At 48.5% G+C, this 26,204-nt stretch overlaps 1 protein-coding gene across 1 annotated transcript; it reads right to left on the bottom strand.

Moving 5' to 3' along the window:
• Nucleotides 1-1,342: 1,342 nt before the first annotated feature.
• LOC116982270 (zinc finger protein 239-like) lies at nt 1,343-19,797 on the bottom strand (the record flags this gene model as incomplete). The annotated part of the gene is made up of 3 exons (XM_033035546.1): nt 19,682-19,797; nt 9,984-10,079; nt 1,343-2,287 (listed from the first exon to the last, which is right to left on the bottom strand). A coding segment is annotated over exon 3 (714 nt), but the record flags the coding sequence as incomplete, so codon positions are not given.
• Between the last annotated feature and the right edge of the window lie 6,407 nt (nt 19,798-26,204).

Below are 26,204 nucleotides of genomic sequence, written 5' to 3'. Positions count from 1 at the left end.
AACTTCTCTACATCGGCGAGACCAGGGTCGGCGATCGTTTCGCTGAACACCTCTGCTCAGTTCACATAACCAAGCTGATCTCCTGGTGGCCCTGCACTTCAACTGCCCCTCCCCTTCCCAATCCGACCTTTCTGTCCTGGGCCTCCTCCATTGTCAGAGTGAGGTCCAGCGCAAATTGGAGGAACAGCACCTCGTATTTTGTTTGGGTAGTTTACACCCCAGCGGTACAAACATTAATTTCAGGAAGCCCTTGCGCCCCCACTCTCTCTACATACGCCAAGGAGGGGCACAACTTTGCTTTTTACTACGAGGAATTGCAATTTGTACGACCGTGTCGCTAGGTGGCCCTGCAGCTCCACCACTCCGATGGGAAGCAATGTGCTCCCCCCATATGCTAGAAGGATTGCATCACTTGTGTTTAATTTCTCTTCTTTACAAAGTCTTGTAAACTCAGCTAGATACATCACGTTGCATCTTGCACCTGTTTGTAACAGTCACATTGTTTATATTTAATGTGACCATGGGATCTCTGTGTTTCTGAACTTGGTCTCGGACAGAATATGTTTTAAGATAGACTCCATCCACTGAAGGCAAGGTGATCTATGTGGGACATGTTTTCATATAGCACCGTCATATAAGTAGTGTGAAAGCTCAGAGTGTAGCAAATGCAGTTCGTTTTGACTCGCTGGTGCTGGACTGCAGCACTTCCAGAAATGGTTTCTGCATTTGCAACCATGGCAAATCTTTCTGAAAGCCAGGCATTTCTCCTGTTTACCAATGTGAGAGCTTCCACAATTGCTGCAATTGTTAATAAATGTGATCCCAGGCCCACCAGGCTGGGCTCGTGTTGCTTCATTTGTGTCTACCTAAACAGTGCCTATATATCCATATGGCGGTGTGCCAACAGGCTGGAGGAGCAGGAAAAGACCTTGGCACAAAACGAGCAGGTGAAGGGGTGCTGGCCGGAGTGGACTCACCAGTGCTCCAGCAGGTGGTCAAGGTGGGTGAAACTCTTACCACAGGACGGGCAGGGGAATGGACGCTCACCGCTGTGGGTACACCGGTGCTGCTACAGGCTGGACATGAGGGTGAAACCCTTGCCACACTCAGCGTACAGAAAGGGTCTCTCTCCGGTGAGTATCCGCTGGTGCTCCCGCAGCCCCCGTGCTCTCTTGAAACTCTTGCCAGCATGGACCTGCCGGTGCTGCCGCAACCCCCGCGAGCTGTCAAACACCTCAGCGCACTACGGGCAGTTGTAGGGCTGGCCACTGGGATAGTGAGATAGGGCGCGCTAGTGAGATAGGGCGAGGGAGGCCATTGCAAAGCGCTCTCCACACACCGGGCTGGGGACAGGACGGTCGCTGGTGTGTGTGCGCTGGTGCTCCAGCAGGTGGCTGGAATCAGTGAAGCCTTTGCCGCACTGGACACAGGTGTAGGGGCGCTCGCCGGTGTGGATGTGCTGGTGCTTCAGCAGGTTGCGGGACTGGGTGAAGCCTTTGCCGCACAGGGCACAGGTGTAGGGGCGCTCGCCAGTATGGGTGCGCTGGTGGGACAGCAGTTGACTGGACTGTGTGAAGCCCTTGCCGCACTGGGCGCAGGTGTAGGGGCGCTCGCCGGTGTGGGTGCGTTGGTGCACCAGCAGGTTGCTGGTGCGGATGAAGCGTTTGCCGCAGTCGCTGCAGGTGTAGGGCCGCTCCCCGGTATGCACGAGCCTGTGCATCTTCAGTTCATTAGATGACTTGAAGCCTTTGCTGCAGTCGCTGCAGGTGAAGGGACGCTGGCCGGTGTGGGTGCGCCGGTGAACCAGCAGGCTGTGGGACTGGGTGAAGCCCTTGCCGCAGTCGCTGCAGGTGTAGGGGCGCTCCCCGGTGTGCAGGCGTCTGTGCACCTTCAGGTCCGTCGATGACTTGAAACCTTTGCCGCAGTCGGAGCAGGTGAAGGGCCGCTCACCGCTGTGCACCCGCCAGTGCCGCAATAACCCCGATGATCGGGCAAAGCTCATGCCACAGGTGGAGCAGCGATAGGACTTCTCGCCCGTGTGCTCCTGCTGCAGCATCTTCAGGTCATGCGCCGTCCTGAAGCTCTTGCCGCAGTCGGAGCAGGTGAAGGGCCTCTCGTTGGAGTGCACGCTGTTGTGCTGCACCAGGTTGTTATAGCTGATGAAGTTCTTGCCGCACTCCGAGCAGTCGAAGGGGCGTTCACCGGTGTGCACCCGCCGATGGATCTCCAGCTGGCTTGGGCTCTGCCACGTCCCCGTTTCTCCGTCCACAGCAACGGCTCCTAAACCCTGCAGGAGGGGAACACAGAGGGTCATGTCAACAAGCTGGCAAACAGGACATTTCTAGCACATATTGGGTGCATTTATGGCGGAGGAGACCGTTATATAATTCTGTGCGGCACAGTGGAGCAGTGGTACAGTTGCTGCCTCAACGCCAGAGACCCGGGTTCGATCCCGACTATGGGTGCTGTCTGTGTGCAGTTTGTACATTCTCCCCTTGACCTGTGTGGGTTTTTAGTCCGGGTGCTCCGGTTTCCTCCAACATTGCAAAGACGTTCAGGGGTGTAGGTTAATCGGCCTCCGCAAAATTGTTAAATTGTCCCCAATGTGCGTAGGTTAGTGCTAGTGTACGAGGAGATCGCTGGTCGGTGCGGACTCCATGGGCCGAAAGACCAGTTTCCGCGCTGCATCTCTAAACTAACCTAAACTAAACTAAAGGGTCTCTATCCACAATGTCACCCATGTCTTCTCTCCACAGATGCTGCCTGTCCCGCTGAGTTACTCCAGCACTTTACAATACAATACAATACAATACAATTCAATTTATTGTCATTTGGACCCCTTGATGTCGTTTCTGCAGCCATACATTACAAACAAATAGACCCAAGACACAACATAATTTACATAAACATCCATCACATTGCTGTGATGGAAGGCCAAAAAACTTATCTCTCCACTGCACTCTCCCCCCCGATGTCAGAGTCAAAGTCAAAGCCCCCGGCTGGCGATGGCGAATTGTCCCGCGGACATTAAAGCCACGCCGGGTGATGCAGGGTCGCGCACCGGGTCTTGGTGTTAGAGCCCCCGGCGTGCGCTCGCAGTCCCGCGGCCATTCCAAGCCGCGCGGGGCGGTGCTGTAAAGCCCCGCTCAGGTGCTCTTCAACCCCGCAACTCGGGCGGGAGAAGTCGCCGTTGCGGGAGCCCTGAAAAGCGGTCTCCCTCCAGGGACCCGCGGGCTCCCGGCGTTGCCGTCCGCCAAACCCGCAGTTGCAGCCACCGAAACTCCGGAGGTCGGGCCGCAGCAGCGTCCACCACAGCTCCACCCCGCTCTGGACTCGGCCAGCTCCGCGACGGTGAGGTGAGTAGTCGGCACCAGAGCCCCCGGTCTTCCTGTTGGAGGCCGCTCCTCGTTGCAGCCCCAACGACAACGGAGACCCGACAAAGAAAAGGTCGGGTCTCCCGTGCAGGGAGAGATTTAAAAGTTACCCCCTCCCCCCCCCCCCCCCCCCCCCCACACACATACACCAACAAAAATAACAAAAACTACATAAAAACATAGACATAAAATAATAAAAACGCAGACGGACTGCAGAGGCCGCTGCTGACGAAAGTCGCGCCGCCCACCGAGAGACAGACAGACAGAGAGAGACAGACAGAGAGAGAGAGATAAAGAGAGAGAGGGAGAGATTTAGATAGAGAGAGGCAGACAGAGGGAGAGAAAGAGATGCAGACACGGAGAGACAGAGAAAGCGAGAGAGATAGAGAGAGACTGAGAGAGGGAGAGAGAAGGAGAGAGACAGGCACAGAGAAGGAGATGCAGAGAGAGACAGACTCTCTCTCTCTCTCTCTCTCTCTGTCTGTCTGTCTCTCTCCCTTTCTCTCGCAGTCGCAGTCTCTCCCTCTCTCTCTCTCTCTCTGTCCCTCTCATGTCTCTCACATGTTGAGTTACTCCAGCACTCCCTCTGTCTCTCTCTGCCTCTCTCTCTCTCTCTCTCTCTCTCTCTCTCTCTCTCTGTCTGTCTGTCTCTCTCCCTTTCTCTCGCAGTCGCAGTCTCTCCCTCTCTCTCTCTCTGTCCCTCTCTTGTCTCTCTCTTTCTGTAACTGTCTCTCTTTCTCCATCTTTGTGTCTATCTTCTCCACAGATGCTGCCTCACATGTTGAGTTACTCCAGCACTCCCTCTCTGTCTCTCTCTGCCTCTCTCTCTCTCTCTCTCTCTCTGTCTGTCTGTCTCTCTCCCTTTCTCTCGCAGTCGCAGTCTCTCCCTCTCTCTCTCTCTGTCCCTCTCTTGTCTCTCTCTTTCTGTAACTGTCTCTTTCTCCTTCTCTCTATCTCACTCTCTCTCTCTCTGTCTCTCTCTCTCTCCCTCCCCCTCTCTCTCTCTCTCTCTCTCTCTCTCTCTCTCTCTCTCTCTCTCTCTCTCTCTCTCTCTCTCTCTCTCTCTCTCTCTCTCTCTCTCTCTATCTCTCTCTGACCCCCCTCTCTCTCCCTCTCCCTGCACCTGTCTCTCTCTCTCTCTCACTCACTCTCTGAGTATCTTCCCCCTCTCTCTCAATGTCTCACTCTATTTATTTCTCTCCGTGTCTCTCTCTCTGCATCTCCTTCTCTGTCTCTCCCTCTGTGTCTGTCTCTCTCCTTCTCTCTCCCTCTCTCTGTCTCTCTCTCTCTATCTCTCGCTTTCTCTGTCTCTCCGTGTCTGCATCTTTCTCTCCCTCCCTCTCTCTCTCTCTATCTATATCTCTCCCTCTCTCTCTTTATCTCTCTCTCTCTGTCTGTCTCTCTCTGTCTGTCTGTCTCTCTTTCTTTCTCTCTCTCTGCCTCTCTCTCTCCTATCTCTCTCTGTCTCTCTCTCTGTCTCTCTCTCTCTCTGTCCCTCTCTCTCTCTGTATCCCTGTGTGTCTCCCTGTCTGCCTCTCTCACTCTGTATCTCTCTCCCACTCTCTCTCTTCCTCGATCTCTCATTCTCTCTCTCTGTCTCTCTCTTTCACTCTCTCTGTCTGTATCTGTATCTCTCTCCCCCCTCTCTCTCTCCCACTGTGTCACTCTTGCTCTCTCTCTCTCTCTCTCTCTCTCTCTCTCTCTCTCTCTCTCTCTCTATTTCCATCTGTCTCTTGCTGTCTTTCAATTCAATTCAATTTAATTAAAACACTTTATTGGCATGATAAAAAATACAGTGTTATATTGCCAAAGTATAAAACATGACATAAATATTTAAAATGCATAAGTATAAATACAAGTATACAGTGCATGGATAGATATGTCCCTGTACATAAACTCGCAATAGGCCTATAGCCCTTTATTGATTGCTACACGTTCTTGCAGCTGTAAGCAGTACAACACAATAGCAAGTTTAGCAATTCAATATTAATTTCTTAGTGTCAGTTAATGTCAATTAGTGTGTGCGTACATATGTGCATGTTGGTCATTCACCGTCTCTCAGGTTATGGCATGCTGTTATGTATTGTGCACCAAGATGTGCCGTATTTACTTTGCCAAGGATTATTCTTAGTTTTGATGTATCATCTAGTTCTTTAAAATCAGGGTTTGCCAGACTGAGTTTGTCAAAGTATGTTTTCCTTGTTTTGTCAATTTTTTTGTATTTTAGGAGGAAGTGCACCTCTGTTTCAACCTCATCTGTCAAACAGTGGCCGCATATTCTGTTTTCTCTTGGTTGCCAGAATCTCTTCTGTCTTCCTTTTTCAACTGCCAAATAGTGATCACTTAACCTGTATTTGGTGAGGATCTGTCTTTGCTTTATGTCTCTAACAGTTGAGAGATAGTCTGCCAATTTATAATCTCTTTTTAGCGCATGGTAACATTCTAATCTGCTTTGGCTTTTGGTTTCTTTATCCCAATGTTCCAAATACGTTTCTTTACATTGTTTGATAACTTGGTTCACTCTAACTGGTGATTGGGGATCAGTATTGATCTGAGGCCAGTCAGGGTTTAACTGGATAGGGTTTAACTGAATATGGGTAGTTAGTCTCAGTACCAACTGACACAGCACACTCTTTTCTGGGTTCCCCTCTTGTGTTTGAAGGGCTTTAAACTGGAGGGTATCTGGGGGACTAGATTTAAGGTGATTCCAAAAATTTAGTGCTCTTTTCTGGATATTTATTATCAGTGGGTATCTGCCTAATTCCGCCCTACATGCGTTTGTTGGTGTTTTCCTTTGGATACGGAGAATGTTCCGACATGCTCCGTTCCGTTGTATGTTTTTCCTATTTACTATAACTATGGTGACTGTGCGGACCCCATACTTCACTACTATAAAGCGCAATAGGCTGGATTTCACTGTCAAATATTTTAAGCCAGAATTTAATTGGGATTTGGATGTTGTAGAATCTTCTTTTTATTGCGTTCAGAGCTCTTCGAGCTTTCTCTTTTAATGCATTCACTGCCATATTGAAGTTTCCTGACGCCCAAACAATTAGACCGAGGTAAGTATAGCTCATAGTGTGTTCGATAACAGCACCATTGAGAGTAAATTTGTATTTATCTTCCTGACATCTGGGTCTTTTCTGAAAAATCATGATGTTGGTTTTCTTTAGATTTACTGCCAGGGCCCAATTTTGGCAGTACTCATCAAGTAGGTCCAACTGTTGCTGCAGTCCCTGTTCTGTGGGGGACAGCAGAACCAAGTCATCCGCACAAAACAGGGATTTTACCTCTCCGTCTAGAAGACAGAGGCCCGGCGCTGTGCTCTGGTCCAACTTTACTGCCAAATTGTTGATATATACATTAAACAGTGTCGGGCTCAGATTGCAGCCTTGCCGGACGCCTCTTGTCTGGGCGAAGAGATCAGTGCGTTTGTCCCCAATTTTAACGCCGCATTTATTATTCAGATACATTGATTTGATAAGGTCATATACCTTTCCTCCTATACCACAGCCGAGGAGTTTGTAAGAGAGCCCTTCATGCCAAATAGAGTCAAATGCTTTCTCAAAGTCAATAAAACAGGCAAATATTTTCCCATTTTTCGATTGGTGTACATGTTTTTCAATGAGAGTGTGGAGGGTATAAATGTGGTCAGTGGTACGGTGTTTTGGGAGGAAGCCAATTTGGTTTTTACTGAGAATGTTGTGTTTGTTAAGGAAATCCTGCATTCTGTTATTTATGATACAGCAGAATAACTTCCCTAGGCAGCTACTGACACAGATGCCACGATAATTATTTGGGTCTAATTTGTTTCCACTCTTATAAATGGGTAAAATAAGCCCTTGACACCAAATATCAGGGAAATAACCTGAACGTAGTATGATGTTGAACAGCCTAAGCACTATGTCCTGCATCTCCGGAGTGCTGTACTTGAGCATTTCATTTTTAATGCTGTCTGGACCACAGGCTTTCCTTGAGTGGAGAGATTTTATTTTTATGGTCAGTTCTTCCAAAGTAATTGGGGAATCAATAGGGTTTTGATAATCTTTAATTACTGTTTCTAGTGTTTGGAGTTATTCTTTGATATGGGAATAATTTGAGTTTATTTTATTTATTGGGATGTCTTTATATAGATTTTTGAAGTGTGCTCTCCAGATATCACCGTCTTGAATTGGTAGTGTTTGTAGTTTTGTTGTGCTCAGATTATTCCATATCCCAAAATTGGTTTTGATTCATGGAATTTTCAATTTCTTCAAGTCTCTTGTGAGTGTAATTTTGCCTTTTGTTCCTAAACGTGTGTTTATACCTTTTAAGAGTTTCATTATATCTAATACATAAGTCTGGGTTGTTTGGTTGACGGTGTTTTTGGTTCGATATTTTCCTCAGGTCTTTTCTGACACTTTTACACTCATGGTCGAACCATTTTTCATGGTTGTGTTTTTTGATAAGTTTTCTTTTCTGTTCAAGGTCAGCTTTGATGGCTGCCTTGTGAAAGATCATATTAATGTCATTTATAGCCATGTTTACACCATCTCTAGTAGTCTCATATGGGTTTGTCTTGAATTTCAGTATTTTATTTGTGAGATCGGGTGAGTTCAGGGCCATGATGAATTTATCTCCACTATCTGAAGCCCATTTGTAAGTCTGATTTAGTTTATACAGCTTACTGGGTTCCTTTTTTACGTCTTTAGTTTGAACAGGAAATTTTAGGTACACGTTGATTTGACTATGGTCTGAAAGAGGGGACTGCTGCCTAACAGTGAATGCACTGATAGTGCAGGGGTCTATGTCAGTAATTGCGTAGTCTACGACGCTAGACCAAAGAGCTGAGGAATATGTAAACCTTAACAGCGAGTCCCCTCTGAGCCTACCATTAACTATGTACAGGCCCAAGGCTCGACAGAGATGCATTACCTCTCTACCACTTTTATTTATTTCACAGTCAAGGTTGTTTCGGTTAATGATAGTTGGTGTGACATACAAGGGGGTTTGACCGAACACATGGTTGTTGCCCTGTGGGTCGATGGAATCGGGTTCACATCCGGTCCTTGCATTCAGGTCTCCACATAGTAGCACATTTCCCTGGGCCTGGAAATGATTGATTTCCCTGTAGAGAGTTTCAAATATATCCTCTTCAAAATATGGCGATTCTGTTGGGGGTATGTAGGCGGCACATAGATATATATCTTTTCCAATTATTCCAATTTTTTAATCTAGTTTCAACCATATATGTGATTTCCCCTGTTTTATTGATGTAATGTGACTGTCTAGTTCTTCTTTGTACCACACCAAGACCCCCCCAGAGGTTCTGCCCTTATGTATATCAGTCGTTTTTACTGAGGGCACCATGACTTCATGGTACCATGAAGGACAGTGAATGAACGTATCCTTTCGATACCATGTTTCTGTTAATATCATTATATCAGTGTCTTCTGTAGACTTTAGTAACTCAGGGTTCCCAGTCCCCGAATGTTGAAGAGTAGAGACCCTGGATATTCCAGCAGCCTATATGGAATGAACTCATTTATTTTGTATTTATATTCTCTTCTTTTTTAGTTTAAATAAAACCTATTTTGTGGGACAGGTGCGAAAAAACTATTTTTTTCTATAATTGGGGAATGTTAGGTACAGTTTTGTATGCCATGGTAAGGCAGAATCATACAATAACTATATTAATATTCAATATCAATTAATATACAGAATAATAACTATATTAATAATCAATATCAACAGTATTAATATTAATATCAACAATATCCACAGTACTAATTCAGTGCAATAATATCAACAATATCAACAGTACTAATTCAGTGCAATCATATGCTGTTTTTATCAGTCACTCGGAAGGGACTGTTTACATATTTGTATCCTTTGTTACCCTAGGAGGTGGGAACATAGGGTGTCTCTCACTCTCTCTCTCCATCTTTCTCTCCGTCTCTCTCCCTCTCTCTTTCTCCGACCCTCTGAGTGTCTGTCTCTCCTTCCCCCTTGCTCTCTCTCTCTCTCTGTCTCCCTCTCTTTCTCTCTCCGTGTCTCTCTCTCTCTGCCTCCCTCTTTCTCTCTCTCCCTCTCGCTGCCTCTCTGTCTCTCCCACTCTCTGTCTCTGTCCTCTCTCTCCATCTCTCTGTGTCTCTCACTATGACTCTCTCTCTGATTCTCTCTCTCTCTGTCTTGTCTCTCTCCCACTGTCGCTCTCTGACTGTCTCTCTGTCTTGTCTCTCTCACTCTCTCTCTGTCTCCGAGCCTGTCTCTCTCCCTCTCTCTCGCTGCCTCTCTCTGTGTCTCTGTCTCTCTCTGTCTCCATCTCTATTTCTGTCTGTCTCTCTCCCTCTTTCTCTCTGTCCCTCTCCGTCTCTCACTGTCTCTCTCACTTTCCCTGACCCTCTGTCTCGCTCTCTCTCTCATTGCCTCTCTCTTTCTCTCTGTCGCTGCCTCTCTGTCTCTCCCACTCTCCATCCCTCACTATGTCTGTCTCTCTTTCTCTCTCTCTCTGTATCTGTATCTCACTAGCTGTCTCTCTCTCTCCCTCTGTGTCTGTGTCGATCTCTTTCTCTCCCCCCCCTCTCTCTCTCTCACTCTTGACCACTCCCCTCATCCCTGACTGCTCACCCACCAGATGGGGGGGGGGGGGTCACCGGCACCTTGACCGCCCTCAATGGCTGCTCATGTCCCCGTCTCTCTGTCCACAGCAACGGCTCCTAAATCCTGCAGGAGGGGAACACAGAGGGTCAACAAGCTGGTAAACAGGACATTACTAACGCATGGACATTACTGGTGCTTGAAGGGGGGAGGGGGGCAGAGTATGAGGGGAGTGGGTGAGGGGGTGAAGGGATGAGGTGTCAGTGCGGGCATGAGGGGTGAGTGGGGGGGGGCAGAAGCGAACACCTCCTCCACCACCGCAGCCCCGAGACGGTGGTGTTGCAGCCCGGCCCGGCCCGTCTGTCAACATCCTCGAGCCTCCGCTCTGCTCCAACCGCTCTGTCCGTCTCACTCTGTCTCTCACTCTCTCTCTCTCCGTTTCTCTTTCTCTCACTCTCTCTCAAAGCAAATTTTCAGTTGACACAAAGCTGGATGAGTGTGAATGTAAGGTGGATGCTATGAGAATGCAGGGTGACTTGGACAGGTTGGGGGAGTGGGCAGATGCATGGCAGATGAAGTTTAATGCGGATAAATGTGAGGTTATCCACTTTGGTAGCAAAAACAGGAAGGCAGATTACTATCTAAATGGTGTCAAGTTGGGAAAAGGGGAAGTACAACGGGATCTGGGGGTCCTTGTTCATCAGTCTATGAAAGTAAGCATGCAGGTACAGCAGGCAGTAAAGAAAGTGAATGGCATGTTGGCATGAAAAAGCTACTTTTCTTAACAACAAAACAGGTTCGCTTCTTAATAAACAGACACCACACAAACTGTTTGGTAGACCAGTTCAAAACTTTACTTATTATCGGCCGATGGAATGGAGGGAGAACTCCAGTCAAGTGACCAATACAGTCACTTGACCGTCCTCCGTCCACTTCTCTGAACAACAGAATTACATTGCATTAAATAGGGTTTTTTGTCCCCTTAGCACATTCCACAGACATTAGTCATGGTCAGAGGTACAGGAAAAGGTTTCCACAGAATGCATCACATCAAAGGCATTTTGTTTACATGGTACAAGATATACTAAAAACATTGGCTATTTGGTTTAGGTCATTTTATCTTCAAAGAGATCACCTTAGCTCTTTCGCTGCTTCCTCTCTGTCACTTGGTCCCTCATAAACATTGGCCATTTGGTTTAGGTCATTTTATCTTCACAGAGATCACCCTAGCTCTTTCGCTGCTTGTCACTTGGGAGACAATGTTATAGGATTTATTATCTCACACACCCGCAACCTGAGGCAAGCCTAATTTGAGACTAAATATAAGCTGTAAGCTAGCCCAGAAGCCAATTTAATATCTTCTTATATTTTTAACTAAAATTTGGCCTCATCAGGCCTTTATAACAAGAGGAATCGAATATAGGAGCAAAGAGATCCTTCTGCAGTTGCACAGAGCGCTGGTGAGACCACAACTGGAGTATTGTGTGCAGTTTTGGTCCCCTAATTTGAGGAAGGATATTCTTGCTATTGAGGGAGTGCAGTGTGGGTTTACAAGGTTAATTCCCGGGATGGCGGGACTGTCATATGCTGAGAGAATGGAGCGGCTGGGCTTGTACACTCCGGAGTTTAGAAGGATGAGAGGGTATCTCATTGAAACAGATAAGATTGTTAAGGGTTTGGACACGCTAGAGGCAGGAAACATGTTCCTGATGTCGGGGGAGTCAGAACCAGGGGCCACAGTTTAAGAATAAGGAGTAAGGCATTTAGAACAGAGACGAGGAAACACTTTTTCACACAGAGAGTTGTGAGTCTGCCTCAGAGGGCGGTGCAGGCCGGTTCTCTGGATGCTTTCAAGAGAGATCTAGATAGGGCTCTTAAAGATAGTGGAGTCGGGATATGGGGAGAAGGCAGGAAAGGGGTACTGATTGGGGAAGGTTAGCCATGATCACAGTGAATGGCGGTGCTGGCTCGAAGGGCCGACTGGCCTCCTCCTGCACCCATTGTCTACGTTTCTAACGTTATAAACCCACAGGGGAGCGAAATAAAGCCTCTCTCTGTTTGTCTGTTTCTCTCTCTCTCTCTGTGTCTCTTTTTCTCCCCCTCTCTGTCTCTTTCTGTCTCTCTGGGTCTGTCTCCCTCTCTCTCTCTCTATTTCTCCCCCCCCCCCCTCTCTCGCCCCCTCTCCCTGTCCCTCTCTGTCTCCCTCTCTCTGTCTCTCTCTCTCTCTGTGCATCTCTCTCTCTCTGTCCCTCGCTCTCTCCCCATTCTCTGTCTCTCTTTCTCCCCCCCCCTCTCTCTCTCTCTCCCTGCCTGTTTCTCTTTCTGTACTGTCTCCCTGTCTCTGCCTCTCTCTCTCTCCCTCCCTCTCTCTGCCGCTCTCTTTCTGTGTGTCTCTCTTACTGCCTCTCTCTGTCTCTATCTCTCCCCATCTCTATATCTCTCTATCTCTCTCTGTGTCTCTGTCTCACTTTCGTTCTCTGTCGCTCTCTTTCTTTCTCTACCTCTCTGTATTCAATTCTGGGCACCATGTTAGAGGAAAGATCTCGTCAAACTGGAAAGGGTACAGAGAAGATTTACGAGGATGTTGCCAGGACTAGAGGGCCAGAGCTATAAGGAGAGATATATTGATCCCTGGGATAGCGGGACTGACATATGAGGTAAAATTGAAAAGACTAGGCTTGTATTCACTGGAGTTTAGAAGGATGAGGGGAATCGAGGAGCAGAGGACATAGGTTTAAGGTAAAGGGCAAAGCCAGCATAGATTTATGAAAGGTAAATCATGTCTGACGAATCTTATAGAATTTTTCGAGGATGTAACTAGTAGAGTGGATAAGGGAGAACCAGTGGATGTGTTATATCTGGACTTTCAGAAGGCTTTCGACAAGGTCCCACATAAGAGATTAGTGTACAAACTTAAAGCACACGGTATTGGGGGTTCAGTATTGATGTGGATAGAGAACTGGCTGGCAAACAGGAAGCAAAGAGTAGGAGTGAACTGGTCCTTTTCACAATGGCAGGCAGTGACTAATGGGGTACCGCAAGGCTCAGTGCTGGGACCCCAGCTATTTACAATATATATTAATGATTTGGACGAGGGAATTGAATGCAACATCTCCAAGTTTGTGGATGACACAAAGCTGGGGGGCAGCGTTAGCTGTGAGGAGGATGCTAGGAAGCTGCAAGGTGACTTGGATAGGCTGGGTGAGTGGGCAAATGCAGTATAATGTGGATAAATGTGAGGTTATCCACTTTGGTGGCAAAAACAGGAACCATATAACCATATAACAATTACAGCACGGAAACAGGCCATCTCGACCCCTCTAGTCCGTGCCGAACACATAGTCTCCCCTAGTCCCATATACCTGCGCTCAGACCATAACCCTCCATTCCTTTCCCATCCATATAACTATCCAGATTGATGTACATGACAAACAACAGTGGACCCAACACAGATCCCTGTGGCACCCCACTCGTCACTGGCCGAAAGTAGACTATTATCTGAATGGTAGCCAATTAGGAAAAGGGGTGATGCAACGAAACCTGGGTGTCATGGTACACCAGTCATTGAAAATAGGCATGCCGATGCAGCAGGCAGTGAAGAAAGCGAATGGTAGGTTAGCATTCATAGCAAAAGGATTTGAGTATAGGAGCAGGGAGGTTCTACTGCAGTTGTACAGGGTCTTGGTGAGGCCACACCTGGAGTATTGCGTACAGTTTTGGTCTCCAAATCTGAGAAAAAACATTCTTGCCATAGAGGGAGTACAGAGAAGGTTCACCAGACTGATTCCTGGCATGTCAGGACTTTCATATGAAGAAAGACTGGATAGACTCGGCTTGTACTCGCTAGAATTTAGAAAATTGAGGGGGGATCTTATAGAAGCTTACAAAATTCTTAAGGGGTTGGACAGGCTAGATGCAGGAAGATTGTTCACGATGTTGGGGAAGTCCAGAACAAGGGGTCAGAGTTTAAGGATAAGGGGGAAATCTTTTAGGACCGAGATGAGAAAAACATTTTTCACACAGAGATTGGTGAATCCCTGGAATTCTCTGGCACAGAAGGTAGTTGAGGCCAGTTCATTGGCTATATTTAAGTGGGAGTTACATGTGGCCCTTGTGGCTAAAGGGATCAGGGGGTATGGAGAGAAGGCAGGTACAGGATACTGAGTTGGATGATCAGCCATGATCATATTGAATGGCGGTGCAGGCTCCAAGGGCCGAATGGCCTACTCCTGCACCTAATTTCTATGTTTCTATCTTATAGAAACAGATAATATCATAAAAGGACTGGACAAGCTAGATGCAGGTAAAATGTTCCCAATGTTGGGCGGGTCCAGAACCAGGGGCCACAGTCTTAGAATAAAGGGGAGGTCATTTAAGACTGAGGTGAGAAAAAACTTTTTCACCCAGAGTTGTGAATTTATGGAATTCCCTGCCACAGAGGGCAGTGGAGGCCAAATCACTGGATGGATTTAAGAGAGTTAGACAGAGCTCTAGGGGCTAGTGTAGTCAATGGATATGGGGAGAAGGGGGGACGATCAGCCATGATCACAATGAATGGCGGTGCTGGCTCGAAGGGCCTCCTCCTGCACCTATTTTCTATGTTTCTATGAGAGGTTGAGTCGGCTGGGACTATTTCATGGAGTATAGGAGAATAAGAGATGATCTAATAGAGGTGTATCAAATCATGATTTGAATAGATATGGTTGAGTCTTTTGCCCAGAGTAGGGGAATCGAGGAGCAGAGGACATAAGTTTAAGGTGAAGGGGAAAAGATTTAAGAAACAGTTAGACAGGTGCACGGATAGGACAGGTTTGGAGGGATATGGATCAAGCATGGGTAGGTGGGACTAGTGTAGATGGGACATGCTGAGTCGAAGGGCCTGTTTACACACTGTATCACTCTATGACTATCTTTCCCTCGCAAACCCATTCTCCTGCCTTCTCCACATTACCTCTGACACCCATATCAATCAAGAATCTATCAATCTCCTCCTGAAAAATGTCCACCGACTTGGCCTCCACAGCTGTCTGTGGCAATGAATTTGATCCATCATTGTACCGTTACCAAAATCCATCATTGTACCGGTACCAAAAAATGCCTCCCCAGCCTGTCTGAATGACTACCGTCCGGTGGCCCTTACCTCGGTAGTCATGAAATGCTTTGAGAGGCTGGTGAAGAAACATATCTACGCCTTCCTCCCTCGGAACATGGACCCATTGCAGTTCGCATACCGTCCGAACAGATCCACGGACGATGCGGTCTCCCAGATCTTGCATACGGCTCTCTCCCATCTGGACAGCCAGAAGGGGGGCTACGTGAGGATGCTGTTCATTGACTACAGTTCAGCCTTCAACACGATAGTCCCCACCAGACTGGCCGGGAAGCTAATGGAATTGGGGCTCAACACCTCCCTGTGTGCCTGGGTCCTGGACTTTCTCACCTCCAGGCCCCAGGTAGTCAAGATGGGAGGGAATACATCGAAGTCCCTCACCCTGAGCACAGGATCGCCCCAGGGTTGCGTCCTCAGCCCCCTATTGTAGTCCCTGTACACACATGACTGTGTGGCTAGGTTCAGCTCCAACTCATTAATTAAGTTTGCTGATGACACTGTGGTGGTGGGCCTGATCTCAGACAACGACGAGAAGGCCTACCGGGGGGAGGTGGCTGGTCTAGCACTCTGGTGCCAGGATAACAGCCTCCTCTTGAACATCAAAAAAACGAAGGAGCTGATCATGGACTTTAGGAGGGCACATCATCCGAGGACGTACACTCCATTGAGGATAAATGGGGATCCTGTGGATAGGGTGAACTGTTTTAAATATCTGGGAGTCCACATATAACCATATAACAATTACAGCACGGAAACAGGCCATCTCGACCCTTCTAGTCCGTGCCGAACACGTATTCGCCGCTAGTCCCATATACCCGCGCTCAGACCATAACCCTCCATTCCTTTCCCGTCCATATAACTATCCAATTTATTATTAAATGATAAAAACGAACCTGCCTCCACCACCTTCACTGGAAGCTCATTCCACACAGCCACCACTCTCTGAGTAAAGAAGTTCCCCCTCATGTTACCCCTAAACTTCTGTCCCTTAATTCTCAAGTCATGTCCCCTTGTTTGAATCTTCCCTACTCTCAGTGGGAAAAGCTTATCCACGTCAACTCTGTCTATCCCTCTCATCATTTTAAAGACCTCTATCAAGTCCCCCCCTTAACCTTCTGCGCTCCAAAGAATAAAGCCCTAACTTGTTCAACCTTTCTCTGTAACTTAGTTGCTGAAACCCAGGCAACATTCTAGTAAATCTCCTCTGTACTCTCTCTATTTTGTTGACATCCTTCCTATAATTAGGCGACCAAAATTGTACCCCATACTCCAGAATTGGCCTCACCAATGCCTTGTACAATTTTAACATTACATCCCAACTTCTATACTCAATGCTCTGATTTATAAAGGCCAGCTCACCAAAAGCTTTCTTTACCACTCTATCTACATGAGATTCCACTTTCAGGGAACTGTGCAGTTATTCCCAGATCCCTCTGTTCACCTGCATTCTTCAATTCCCTACCATTTACCATGTACGTCCTATTTTGATTTGTCCTGCCAAGATGTAGCACCTCACACTTATCAGCATTAAACTCCATCTGCCATCTTTCAGTCCACTCTTCCAACTGGCATAAATCTCTCTGTAGACTTTGAAAATCTACTTCATTATCCACAACCCCACCTATCTTAGTATCATCTGCATACTTACTAATCCAATTTACCACACCATCATCCAGATCATTGATGTACATGACAAACAACAGTGGACCCAACACAGATCCCTGTGGCACCCCACTAGTCACTGGCCTCCAACCTGACAAACAACCATCCATCATTACTCTCTGGCATCTCCCATTCAGCCACTGTTGAATCCATCTTGCTACTCCACCATTAATACCCAACCATTGAACCTTCTTAACCAACCTTCCATGAGGAACCTTGTCAAAGGCCTTACTGAAGTCCATATATACAACATCCACTGCTTTACCCTCATCAATTTCTGAGGATATGACATGGGCATCACACGCCTCAGCACTCGTGAATAAGGCAAGGCAGCGCCTTTACCACCTCAGGCAATTGAGGAAATTCAGAGTGTCTCCGAGGATCCTCCAGTGCTTCTACGCAGCGGCGGTGGAAAGCATCTTGTCTGGGAACATTACCATCTGGTTTGGGAATTGCTCTGCCAAGGACAAGAAGGCTCTGCAGAGAGTAGTGCGTTCCGCCGAACGCACTATGGGATCTTCACTTGCCCCTCTGCAGGAACAATACATCAGGAGGTGCAACTCCAGAGCCAACAATATCATGAGAGACCCCTTCCACCCCTGCAACGGACTGTTCCAGCTGCTACGGTCAGGCAAACGCCTCCGTTGCCATGCGGTGAGAACGGAGAGGTTGAGAAGGAGTTTCTTCCCAGAGGCCATTCGGACTGTAAACGCCTATCTCACCAGGGACTAACTCTACTGAACGTTTTTCCTTCCATTATTTATTATGTAAAATAATATGTGTGTTATGATTGAGTTGATAGTTTGTTTGGTTGTTTGGTTGTCTGTCTTTTGCAGAAAAGTCCGCGAGCATTGCCATTTTCATTTCACTGCACATCTCGTATGTGTATGTGACAAATAAACTTGACGACTTGACTTGACAGTTCACCACCCTTTGGCTTAAGAAATTCCTGCTCATCTCCTTCCTAAAAGAACATCCTTTAATTCTGAGGCTGTGGCCACTGGTCCTGGACTCTCCCACTCGTGGAAACATCCTCTCCACATCCACTCCATCCAGGTTTTTACCAGGCTGGGACAGACTGCAACAGCTTCACACCGTGTCCCAAAGCTTGTGTCCTGTCCTGCATCACCCAAGGCAGCAGAGACGTTATAGGAGAGGGCAAGCACCGTAACAAAGTAGCTCACAATGGTTTGGGAAACATTCAGGAATGTCTAGAAGGTAGTTCTCTGCTAGTTCTTAAGCCAAAGCTAGTTCTCTGCCACAGAAGGTAGGTGAGGCCAGTTCATTGGCTATATTTAAGAGGAAGTTAGATGTGGCCCTTGTGGCTAAAGGGATCAGGGGGTATGGAGAGAAGGCAGGTACAGGATACTGAGTTGGTTGATCAGCCATGATCGTATTGAATGGCGGTGCAGGCTCGAAGGGCCGAATGGCCTACTCCTGCACCTATTTTCTATGTTTTCTATGTCTATGCATGTCACATCATGAATATTACTGGAGAAGGGTCTTGACCCGAAATATAATCTATACCTTTTCTCCACAGTTGCTGCCTGAGTTACTCCAGCACTCAGTGAAACGTCACCTATTCATATTCTCCAGATGCTGCCTGACCCGCTGAGTTACTCCAGCACTCTGTGAAACGTCACCTATTCATATTCTCCGCAGATGCTGCCTGACCCGCTGAGTTACAACAGCACTGTGTGTCTATTTTCCCTCCACCCATCTGCCCAAGCCCACTCTCCCCTCTCCTTTCCCATGTTCCTTTCCACCCATAAACCTCTCTCTGCCTTTACATTTCATTCCTTTCAATCTGCTCTACCTATCTACATGCATTGTTCTTCTTCACCTTTTAGTCATAGAATGACGCAGTGTGGAAACAGGCCCTTCAGCCCAACTTGTCCCATGTAAAATAGTCCCACTCACATGTGTTTGGCCCACATCCATCTAAATCTGTCCTATCCATGTACGTGTCCAAATGTCTCTTAAACATTAGGATAGTCCCAGCCTCAACTACCTCCTCTGGCAGCTCGTTCCATACACCCACCACCCTCTGTGTGAAACATAGAAACATAGAAAATAGGAGCAGGAGTAGGCCATTCGGCCCTTCGAGCCTGCACCGCCATTCAATATGATCATGGCTGATCATCCAACTCAGTATCCCATCCCTGCCTTCTCTCCATACCCCCTGATCCCTTTAGCCACAAGGGCCACATCTAACTCCCTCTTAAATATAGCCAATGAACTGAACTGACCTCAACTACCTTCTGTGGCAGATAATTCCACAGATTCACCACTCTCTGTCTCTCAGCCTCTCTCTTTCTCTCTCCATGAGTGTCACTCTTTCTGTCTCCCTCTCTCTCTGTCTCTCTACCTCTGTCTCCCTCTCACTGTGTGTCTGTCTTTCTCTCTCTCTGCCTGTGTGTGTGTGTGTGTGTCTCTCTCTCTCTCTCTCTCTGTCTGTCTCTCACTCTCTGTCTGTCTCCCTGTCCATCTCTCTGCCTCCTCTCTATGTCTGCCTGTCTCTCTCTCTATTTCTATGCCTCTCTGTCCCTCTCTTTGTCCCTCTCTCTCTGTATCTCTCTCTTTGTCTCTGTGTCACTCTCTATCTCTGACCCTCTGTCTGTCTCTCACTCTGTCTCTCCTCTCTGTCTGCCTGTCTCTCTCTCACTATATATATCTATCTCTAGCGCTCCGTCTCTCTCTGCCTGCCCCTCTCCTTGTCCCACTCTGTCTCTCACGCTCTGCCTGTTTCTCTCTCTCTCTCTCTCGCTCTGTCTCTCACTATCTGTCTCCATCTCTCTCTCTCTCTCTCTCCCCCTCTCTCTCGCTGCCTCTCTGTCTGCCTGTCACGGTCTCTCTCTCTCTCCATCTCTGTCTCTCACTCTGTATTTCTCCGTTTCTTTCACTGTCTCCCTCCCTCCCTCCACCCACACTCTCTCTCTCTCCATCTTTCACTCACCAGGGTCCGGGGTCTCAGCGCCGGTTCATCTTCATCTTGTTCCCGCCCAAAGATCCACGTCACCAACCGCCTGGAGGCACAACGGCGCTCGGCTCACTCCGTCTGGCCTGGAGGACCATCTGTGATCCGCCCCCCCCGCCTGGAGGACCATCTGTGTTCTGCTGGCCCGCCTGGAGGACCATCTGTGATCCCCCCCCCCCCGCCTGGAGGACCATCTGTGATCCGCTCCCCCCCTGGAGGACCATCTGTGATCTGCTGGCCCGTCTGGAGGACCACCTGTGATCCGCTGGCCCGCCTGGAGGACCATCTGTGATCCCCCCCCCCCCCCCCCCCCCGCCTGGAGGACCATCTGTGATCCCCCCCCGCCTGGAGGACCATCTGTGATCCGCTGGCCCGCCTGGAGGACCATCTGTGATTCCCCCCCCCCCCGCCTGGAGGACCATCTGTGATTCCCCCCCCGCCTGGAGGACCATCTGTGATCCGCTGGCCCGCCTGGAGGACCATCCATCCGCCAGCTCCCATCACCACGTGATGTCGCTCTGTGCCGTCACGTGTCCTTCACTCGCGGGCGGCGGGTGGGCGGTTGGTGACAAAGGATCTTTGGTTGGTGACGGGAACAAGATGAAGATGAAACCAAAGCGTAATCTTTGGATGAAACGACGTTGAGACCCCGGACCCTGGTGAGTGAAGGATGGAGAGAGAGAGGGGGGGAGTGTGTGGAGGGAGGGAGAGAGGAGAGGGGTGAGAGGCTGGAGGTGGAAAGGGGGTGAAGTGAGTAGCGGGGAGGAAACAGGGAGCAAAGGGAGGGGGAGGATTCAAGGGGGAGTGGGTTTGGTGCCGAGGGGGATGAATTGGGGGGGCAGGGAACTGGGGAGTAGAGGGGGTCAAGTGAGCCAAGGAAAGGGGTAGGGAGCCAGGTGGGGGTGGGTTCACATTGTTTGGGGGTGGGGAGGAGGGGGAGGGAGCAAAGGGTAAGGAGCAGGAGGCGGCGGCAGGGGTAAGGGGCAGGGAGCCACAGGGAGGAGGTCACATTGTTTGGGGGTGGGGAGGGTGTTGCAGATTAGGAAGTCAAACCAGGGCAGGGTCTTCACTGTGAATTGGGGGACGCTGGGGGAATGTGGAGCAGAGGGATCTAGAAGTGCAACTACCAGTTGGGCCAAAGGGCCTCTTTCCAACGCTGTATCACTCTATGAATCTATGACAAAGTGCTGGAGTAACTCAGCGGGTCAGGCAGCATCTGTGGAGAAGATAGACACAAAGTGCTGGAGTAACTCAGCAGGTCAGGCAGCATCTGTGGAGAGAATGAATGGATGACATTTTGGGTCGAGACCCTTCCTTGGTTTAGTTTAGTTTAGAGATGCAACGTGGAAACAGATCTTTCGGCCCACGGAGTCCGTGCCGTCCAGCGTCACCCCGTACACTAGCACTATCCCACGCACATTAGGTACAATTTAATAATTTTGCGGAGGCCGATTAATCTACGACCCTGAACATCTTTCAAATGTTGGAGGAAACCGGAGCACCCGGAGTAAAACCCCACGCAGGTCATGGGGAGAACGTACAAACTCCAGAGAGACAGCACCCATAGTCAGGATCGAGCCCGGGTCTCTGGCGGTGAGGCAGCAGCTGTACCGCTGCGCCACTGTGCCGCACAGAATTATATTAGTGATAATTAGTGATCATTTTTAAAACTCTAAAGAGTTCTGGAGTAGTTCCTGAGGATTGGAGGGTAACTAATGTAACCCCACTTTTTCAAAAGCGAGGGTGAAAACGGGTAATTACAGACCAGTTAGTCTAACATCGGTAGTTGGGAAAATGCTAGAGTCAGTTATTAAAGATGGGATAGCAGCACATTTGGAAAGTGGTGAAATCATTGGACAAAGTCAGCATGAATTTATGAAAGATAAATGATGTCTGACGAACCTTATAGAATTTTTCGAGGATGTAACTAGTAGAGTTTATAAGGGAGAACCAGTGGATGTGTTATATCTGGACTTTCAGAAGGCTTTCAACAAGGTCACACATAAGAGATTAGTATACAAACTTAAAGCACACGGTATTGGGGGTTCAGTATTGATGTGGATAGAGAACTGGCTGGCAGACAGGAAGCAAAGAGTAGGAGTAAATGGGTCTTTTTCAGAATGGCAGGCAGTGACTCGTGGGTTACCGCAAGGCTCAGTGCTGGGACCACAGCAATTTACAATATATATTAATGATCTGGATGATGGAATTGAATGCAGCATCTCCAAGTTTGCGGATGACACGAAGCTGGGGGGCAGTGTTAGTTGTGAAGAGAATGCTAGGAGGCTTCAAGGTGACTTGGATAGGTTGGGTTAGTGGGCAAATGCATGGTAGATGCAGTATAATGTGGATAAATGTGAGGTTATCCACTTTGGTGGCAAGAACAGGAAAGTAGACTATTATCTGAATGGTGGCCGATTAGGAAAAGGGGAGATGCAACGAGACCTGGGTGTCGTGGTACACCAGTCATTTAACGTGGGCATGCGGGTGCAGCAGGCAGTGAAGAAAGCGAATGGTATGTTAGCATTCATAGCAAAAGGATTTGAGTGTAGAAGCAGGGACATTCTACTGCAGTTGTACAGGGTCTTGGTGAGACCACACCAGGAGTATTGTGTACTGTTTTTGTCTCCTAATCTGAGGAAAGACATTCTTGCCATAGAGGGGGGCGCAGAGAAGGTTCACTAGACTGATTCCTGGGATGGCAGAACTTGAATATGAAGAAAGACTGGATAGGCTCGGCTTGTACTCGCTAGCATTTCGAAGATTGAGGGAAAATCTTATAGAAACTTACAAAATTCTTAAGGGGTTGGTCAGGCTAGATTCAGGAAGATTGTTCCCGATGTTGGGGAAGTCCAGAACAAGGGGTCACAGTTTAAGGATAAGGGGGACGTCTTTTAGGACCGAGATGAGAAAAAGAAAATTCACACAGAGAGTGGTGAATCTGTGGAATTCTTTGCCACAGAAAGTAGTTGAGGCCAGTTCATTGGCTATATTTAAGAGGGAGTTAGATGTGGCCCTTGTGGCTAAAGGGATCAGGGGGTATGGAGAGAAGGGAGGTACAGGATACTGAGTTGGATGATCAGCCATGATCATATTGCATGGTGTAGCAGGCCCGAAGGGCCGAATGGCCTACTCCTGAACCCATTTTCTATGATTCTATATAACTTCGCACCCAATATGTGCTAATAATGTCCTGTTTGCCAGCTTGTTGACCCTCTGTGTTCCCCTCCTGCAGGGTTTAGGAGCCGTTGCTGTGGACGGAGAGACGGGGACGTGAGCGGCCATTGAGGGCGGCCAAGGTGCCTGTAAGCCCCCCCCCCCCCCCCCATCTGCTCGGTGTGCGGGCTGAGCTTCGAGCGTCTGAGCTTCGATGGAGGACCACATGACGGGGCACAACAAAGAGAAACGTTATGAGTGTGAAGTGTGCGCAAGGCCTTTCAGTGTCCGAGCGAGCTGGAGGCCCACCAGCTGGTTCACACGGGAGAACGCCCTTCACCTGCTCGGAGTGCGGCAAGAGCTTCACCAGGTCCAGCAGCCTGTGGATAAATGTGAGGTTATCCACTTTGGTAGCAGAAACAGGAAGGCAGATTATTATCTAAATGGTGTCAAGTTGGGAAATGTGGAAGTGCAACGGGATCTGGGGGCCCTTGTTCATCAGTGACTGAAAGTAAGCATGCAGGTACAGCAGGCAGTGAAGAAAGCGAATGGCATGTTGGTCTTCATAACAAGAGCAGTTGAGTATAGGAGCAAAGAGGTCCTTCTGCAGTTGTGTAGGGTCCTAGTGAGACCACACCTGGATTTGAGGAAGGACATTCTTGCTATTGAGGGAGTGCAGTGTAGGTTTACAAGGTTAATTCCTGGGATGGGGGAAGTCATATGCTGAGAGAATGGAGTGGCTGGGCTTGTGCACTCTGGAGTTTAGAAGGATGAGAGGGAATCACATTGAAACATATAGGATTATTAAGGGTTTGGACAAGCTAGAGGTAGGAAACGTGTTCCCGATGTTGGGGGAGTCCAGAACCAGGGGCCACAGTTTAAGAATAAGAGGTAAGCATTTTAGAACGGAGATGAGGAAACACTTTTTGTGAGTTGTGAGTCTGTGGAATTCTCTGCCTCGGAGGGCGGTGGAGGCTGGTTCTCTGGATACTTTCAAGCAAGAGCTAGATAGGGGTCTTAAAGATAGCGGAGTCAGGCGATATGGAGAGAAGGCAGGAACGGGGTACTGATTGTGGATGATCAGCCATGATCACATTGAATGGTGGTGCTGGTTCAAGGGCCAAATGGCCTACTCCTGCACCTATTGTCTCTTGTTTAATGTCTATTGTATCAGGACTACACGTGCATTTCAACCCTACACGTGTGCTCGGTCCTCCAAGGCCTGCTGGATCTCCCGGTTGCCAACCATTTTAACTCCCCTTCCCACTCCCACACTGATGTTTCTGTCCTGGGCCTCCTACATTGCCAGAGTGAGGAGACACGCAATCTGGAGGAACAGCACCTCATAGCTCACAGCCCAATGACATGAATATTGAATTCACCAAATTAAGGAAACTCCCCCCTCCTAATCAAGTCCTGGAGTCTGTCCCAACCCCATCTCTTTTTACCAGCTTTCTCCCCCGACTCCATCAGTCCAAAGAAGGGTCCAGACCCGACACGTCACCTGTCCATTCCCCTCCACAGTGCCGGTAGAACTCAGCAGGTCGGCCATCCGTGGTGAGAAACGGATGGAGAAGTGTTCCTATTACAAGCTCTCCTTTGCCCTGTCAAGAATGTGGTTCCATTCTTGGGACGGGATGCAAGGTCCGAGCTGACCAGTCATCGACAGCCCCCCTTCCCTTCCCTCGTGGTCCATCTCTTTGTAATTCCTCTGTCTTCTTCTCGCTGGATGACAAGCAGAACCATCTTGGCTTAACAGTAGATGTATCTTCTTCCTTTTGGCCCTTCGTTTCTGCAGGTATTTACAGCGGAAACAAAACTACTTCCCTTAGGTCCTGATCTTCCTTTTGTTTTAGTAAAGATAGAACCTTTGACAGTTGGGATTGATTTAGGATCTTGAATATTCCCATAGCGTAAATTTGACATGAACCGTACTTCCTTTTCTATGAAGTCCACCAGATCAGGAAGCAGTTCTCCTGGGTTACTGCAGGCTGAAGCATCAAACTACTACCCTGTTGAGCCCCGTCAGTCCCACAGCACAGAAACACACAGCCATGCCTATTGAAGCCAGTCCCACATGCCTGCGTCTGGCCCCTCACCCTCTCTGCCTTTCCCACCCATGCCTTTAGAAAGGAGATGAGGAGGAATGTCTTTAGCCGGAGGGTGGTGAATCTGTGGAATTCATTGCCAAGTCACTGGGTATTGTTTAGATTTTAGAGATACTGCGCGGAAACAGGCCCTTCGGCCCAACGAGTCATCGCCGACCAGTGATCACCCCGTACACTAGCTCCATCCTACACACATTAGGGACAATTTTACAGAAGCCAATTAACCTACAAACGGCAGGTCTTTGGAATGTGGAAGGAAACTGGAGCACCCGGAGAAAACCCACGCAGGTCACGGGGAGAACGTGCAAACTCCGTACAGACAGCACCCATATTCAGGATAGAACCCGGGTCTCTGGCGCTGTGAGGCAGCAACTCTAGCGCTGCGCCACTGTGTATTTTTGCTATTTATCATTTCATTTATTACTCACACCAGCAGAGTTGTGCACAAATGGTTCACATTAATAATGTCAATCTGAGGGGCAACTTTTCCACACAGGGGTGAGCTGCCGGAGGAGGTAGTTGAGGCAGGGACTATCACAACGTTTAAGAGACACTTGGATAGGACAGGTTTGGAGGGATATGGGCCAAACTAGTGTAGATGGGGCATGTTGGTCGGGGTGGGATTGGGTAGATGGGGCATGTTGGTCGGGGTGGGACTAGTGTGGATGGGGCATGTTGGTCGGGGTGGGACTAGTGTAGAAGCGGCATGTTGGGCGGGATGGGACTAGTGTAGATGGGGCATGGTGGTCGGGGTGGGACTAGTGTGGATGGGGCATGTTGGTCGGGGTGGGACTAGTGTAGATGGGGCATGTTGGTCGGGGTGGGACTAGTGTAGATGGGGCATGTTGGTCGGGGTGGGACTAGTGTAGATGGGGCATATTGGTCAGGATGGGACTAGTGTATACGGGGCATGTTGGTCGGGGTGGGCAAGTTAGGCCAAAGGAAGGGCCTGTATCCATGCTGTGACTCTATGAACTTCCAGGAGCAACATTCTTCTTTCTCTGGTTCATTCATTGTTAATAAAGAAAGTTGACTTTTCCTGTATAAATCCACAGTAAAGTATAGTCAGAAGTGAGCCCAACTGCTTCAGCCATGATGAAATAACAAATCATCACTATTCACTTCTCAGACGTTAGAATTGGTCAGAACATTCCCTCCACCGTGACCCTTGACACCAATGTCCCTCGGGGTCATGACCTTGCCACCCACAACTTGTGGCCAGGTCTCAGGCCAATGGG

This window comes from Amblyraja radiata, chromosome 16, assembly GCF_010909765.2.
Source record: "Amblyraja radiata isolate CabotCenter1 chromosome 16, sAmbRad1.1.pri, whole genome shotgun sequence".
NCBI lineage: Eukaryota > Metazoa > Chordata > Chondrichthyes > Rajiformes > Rajidae > Amblyraja > Amblyraja radiata.
This window is presented reverse-complemented; position numbering and strand designations above follow the sequence as displayed.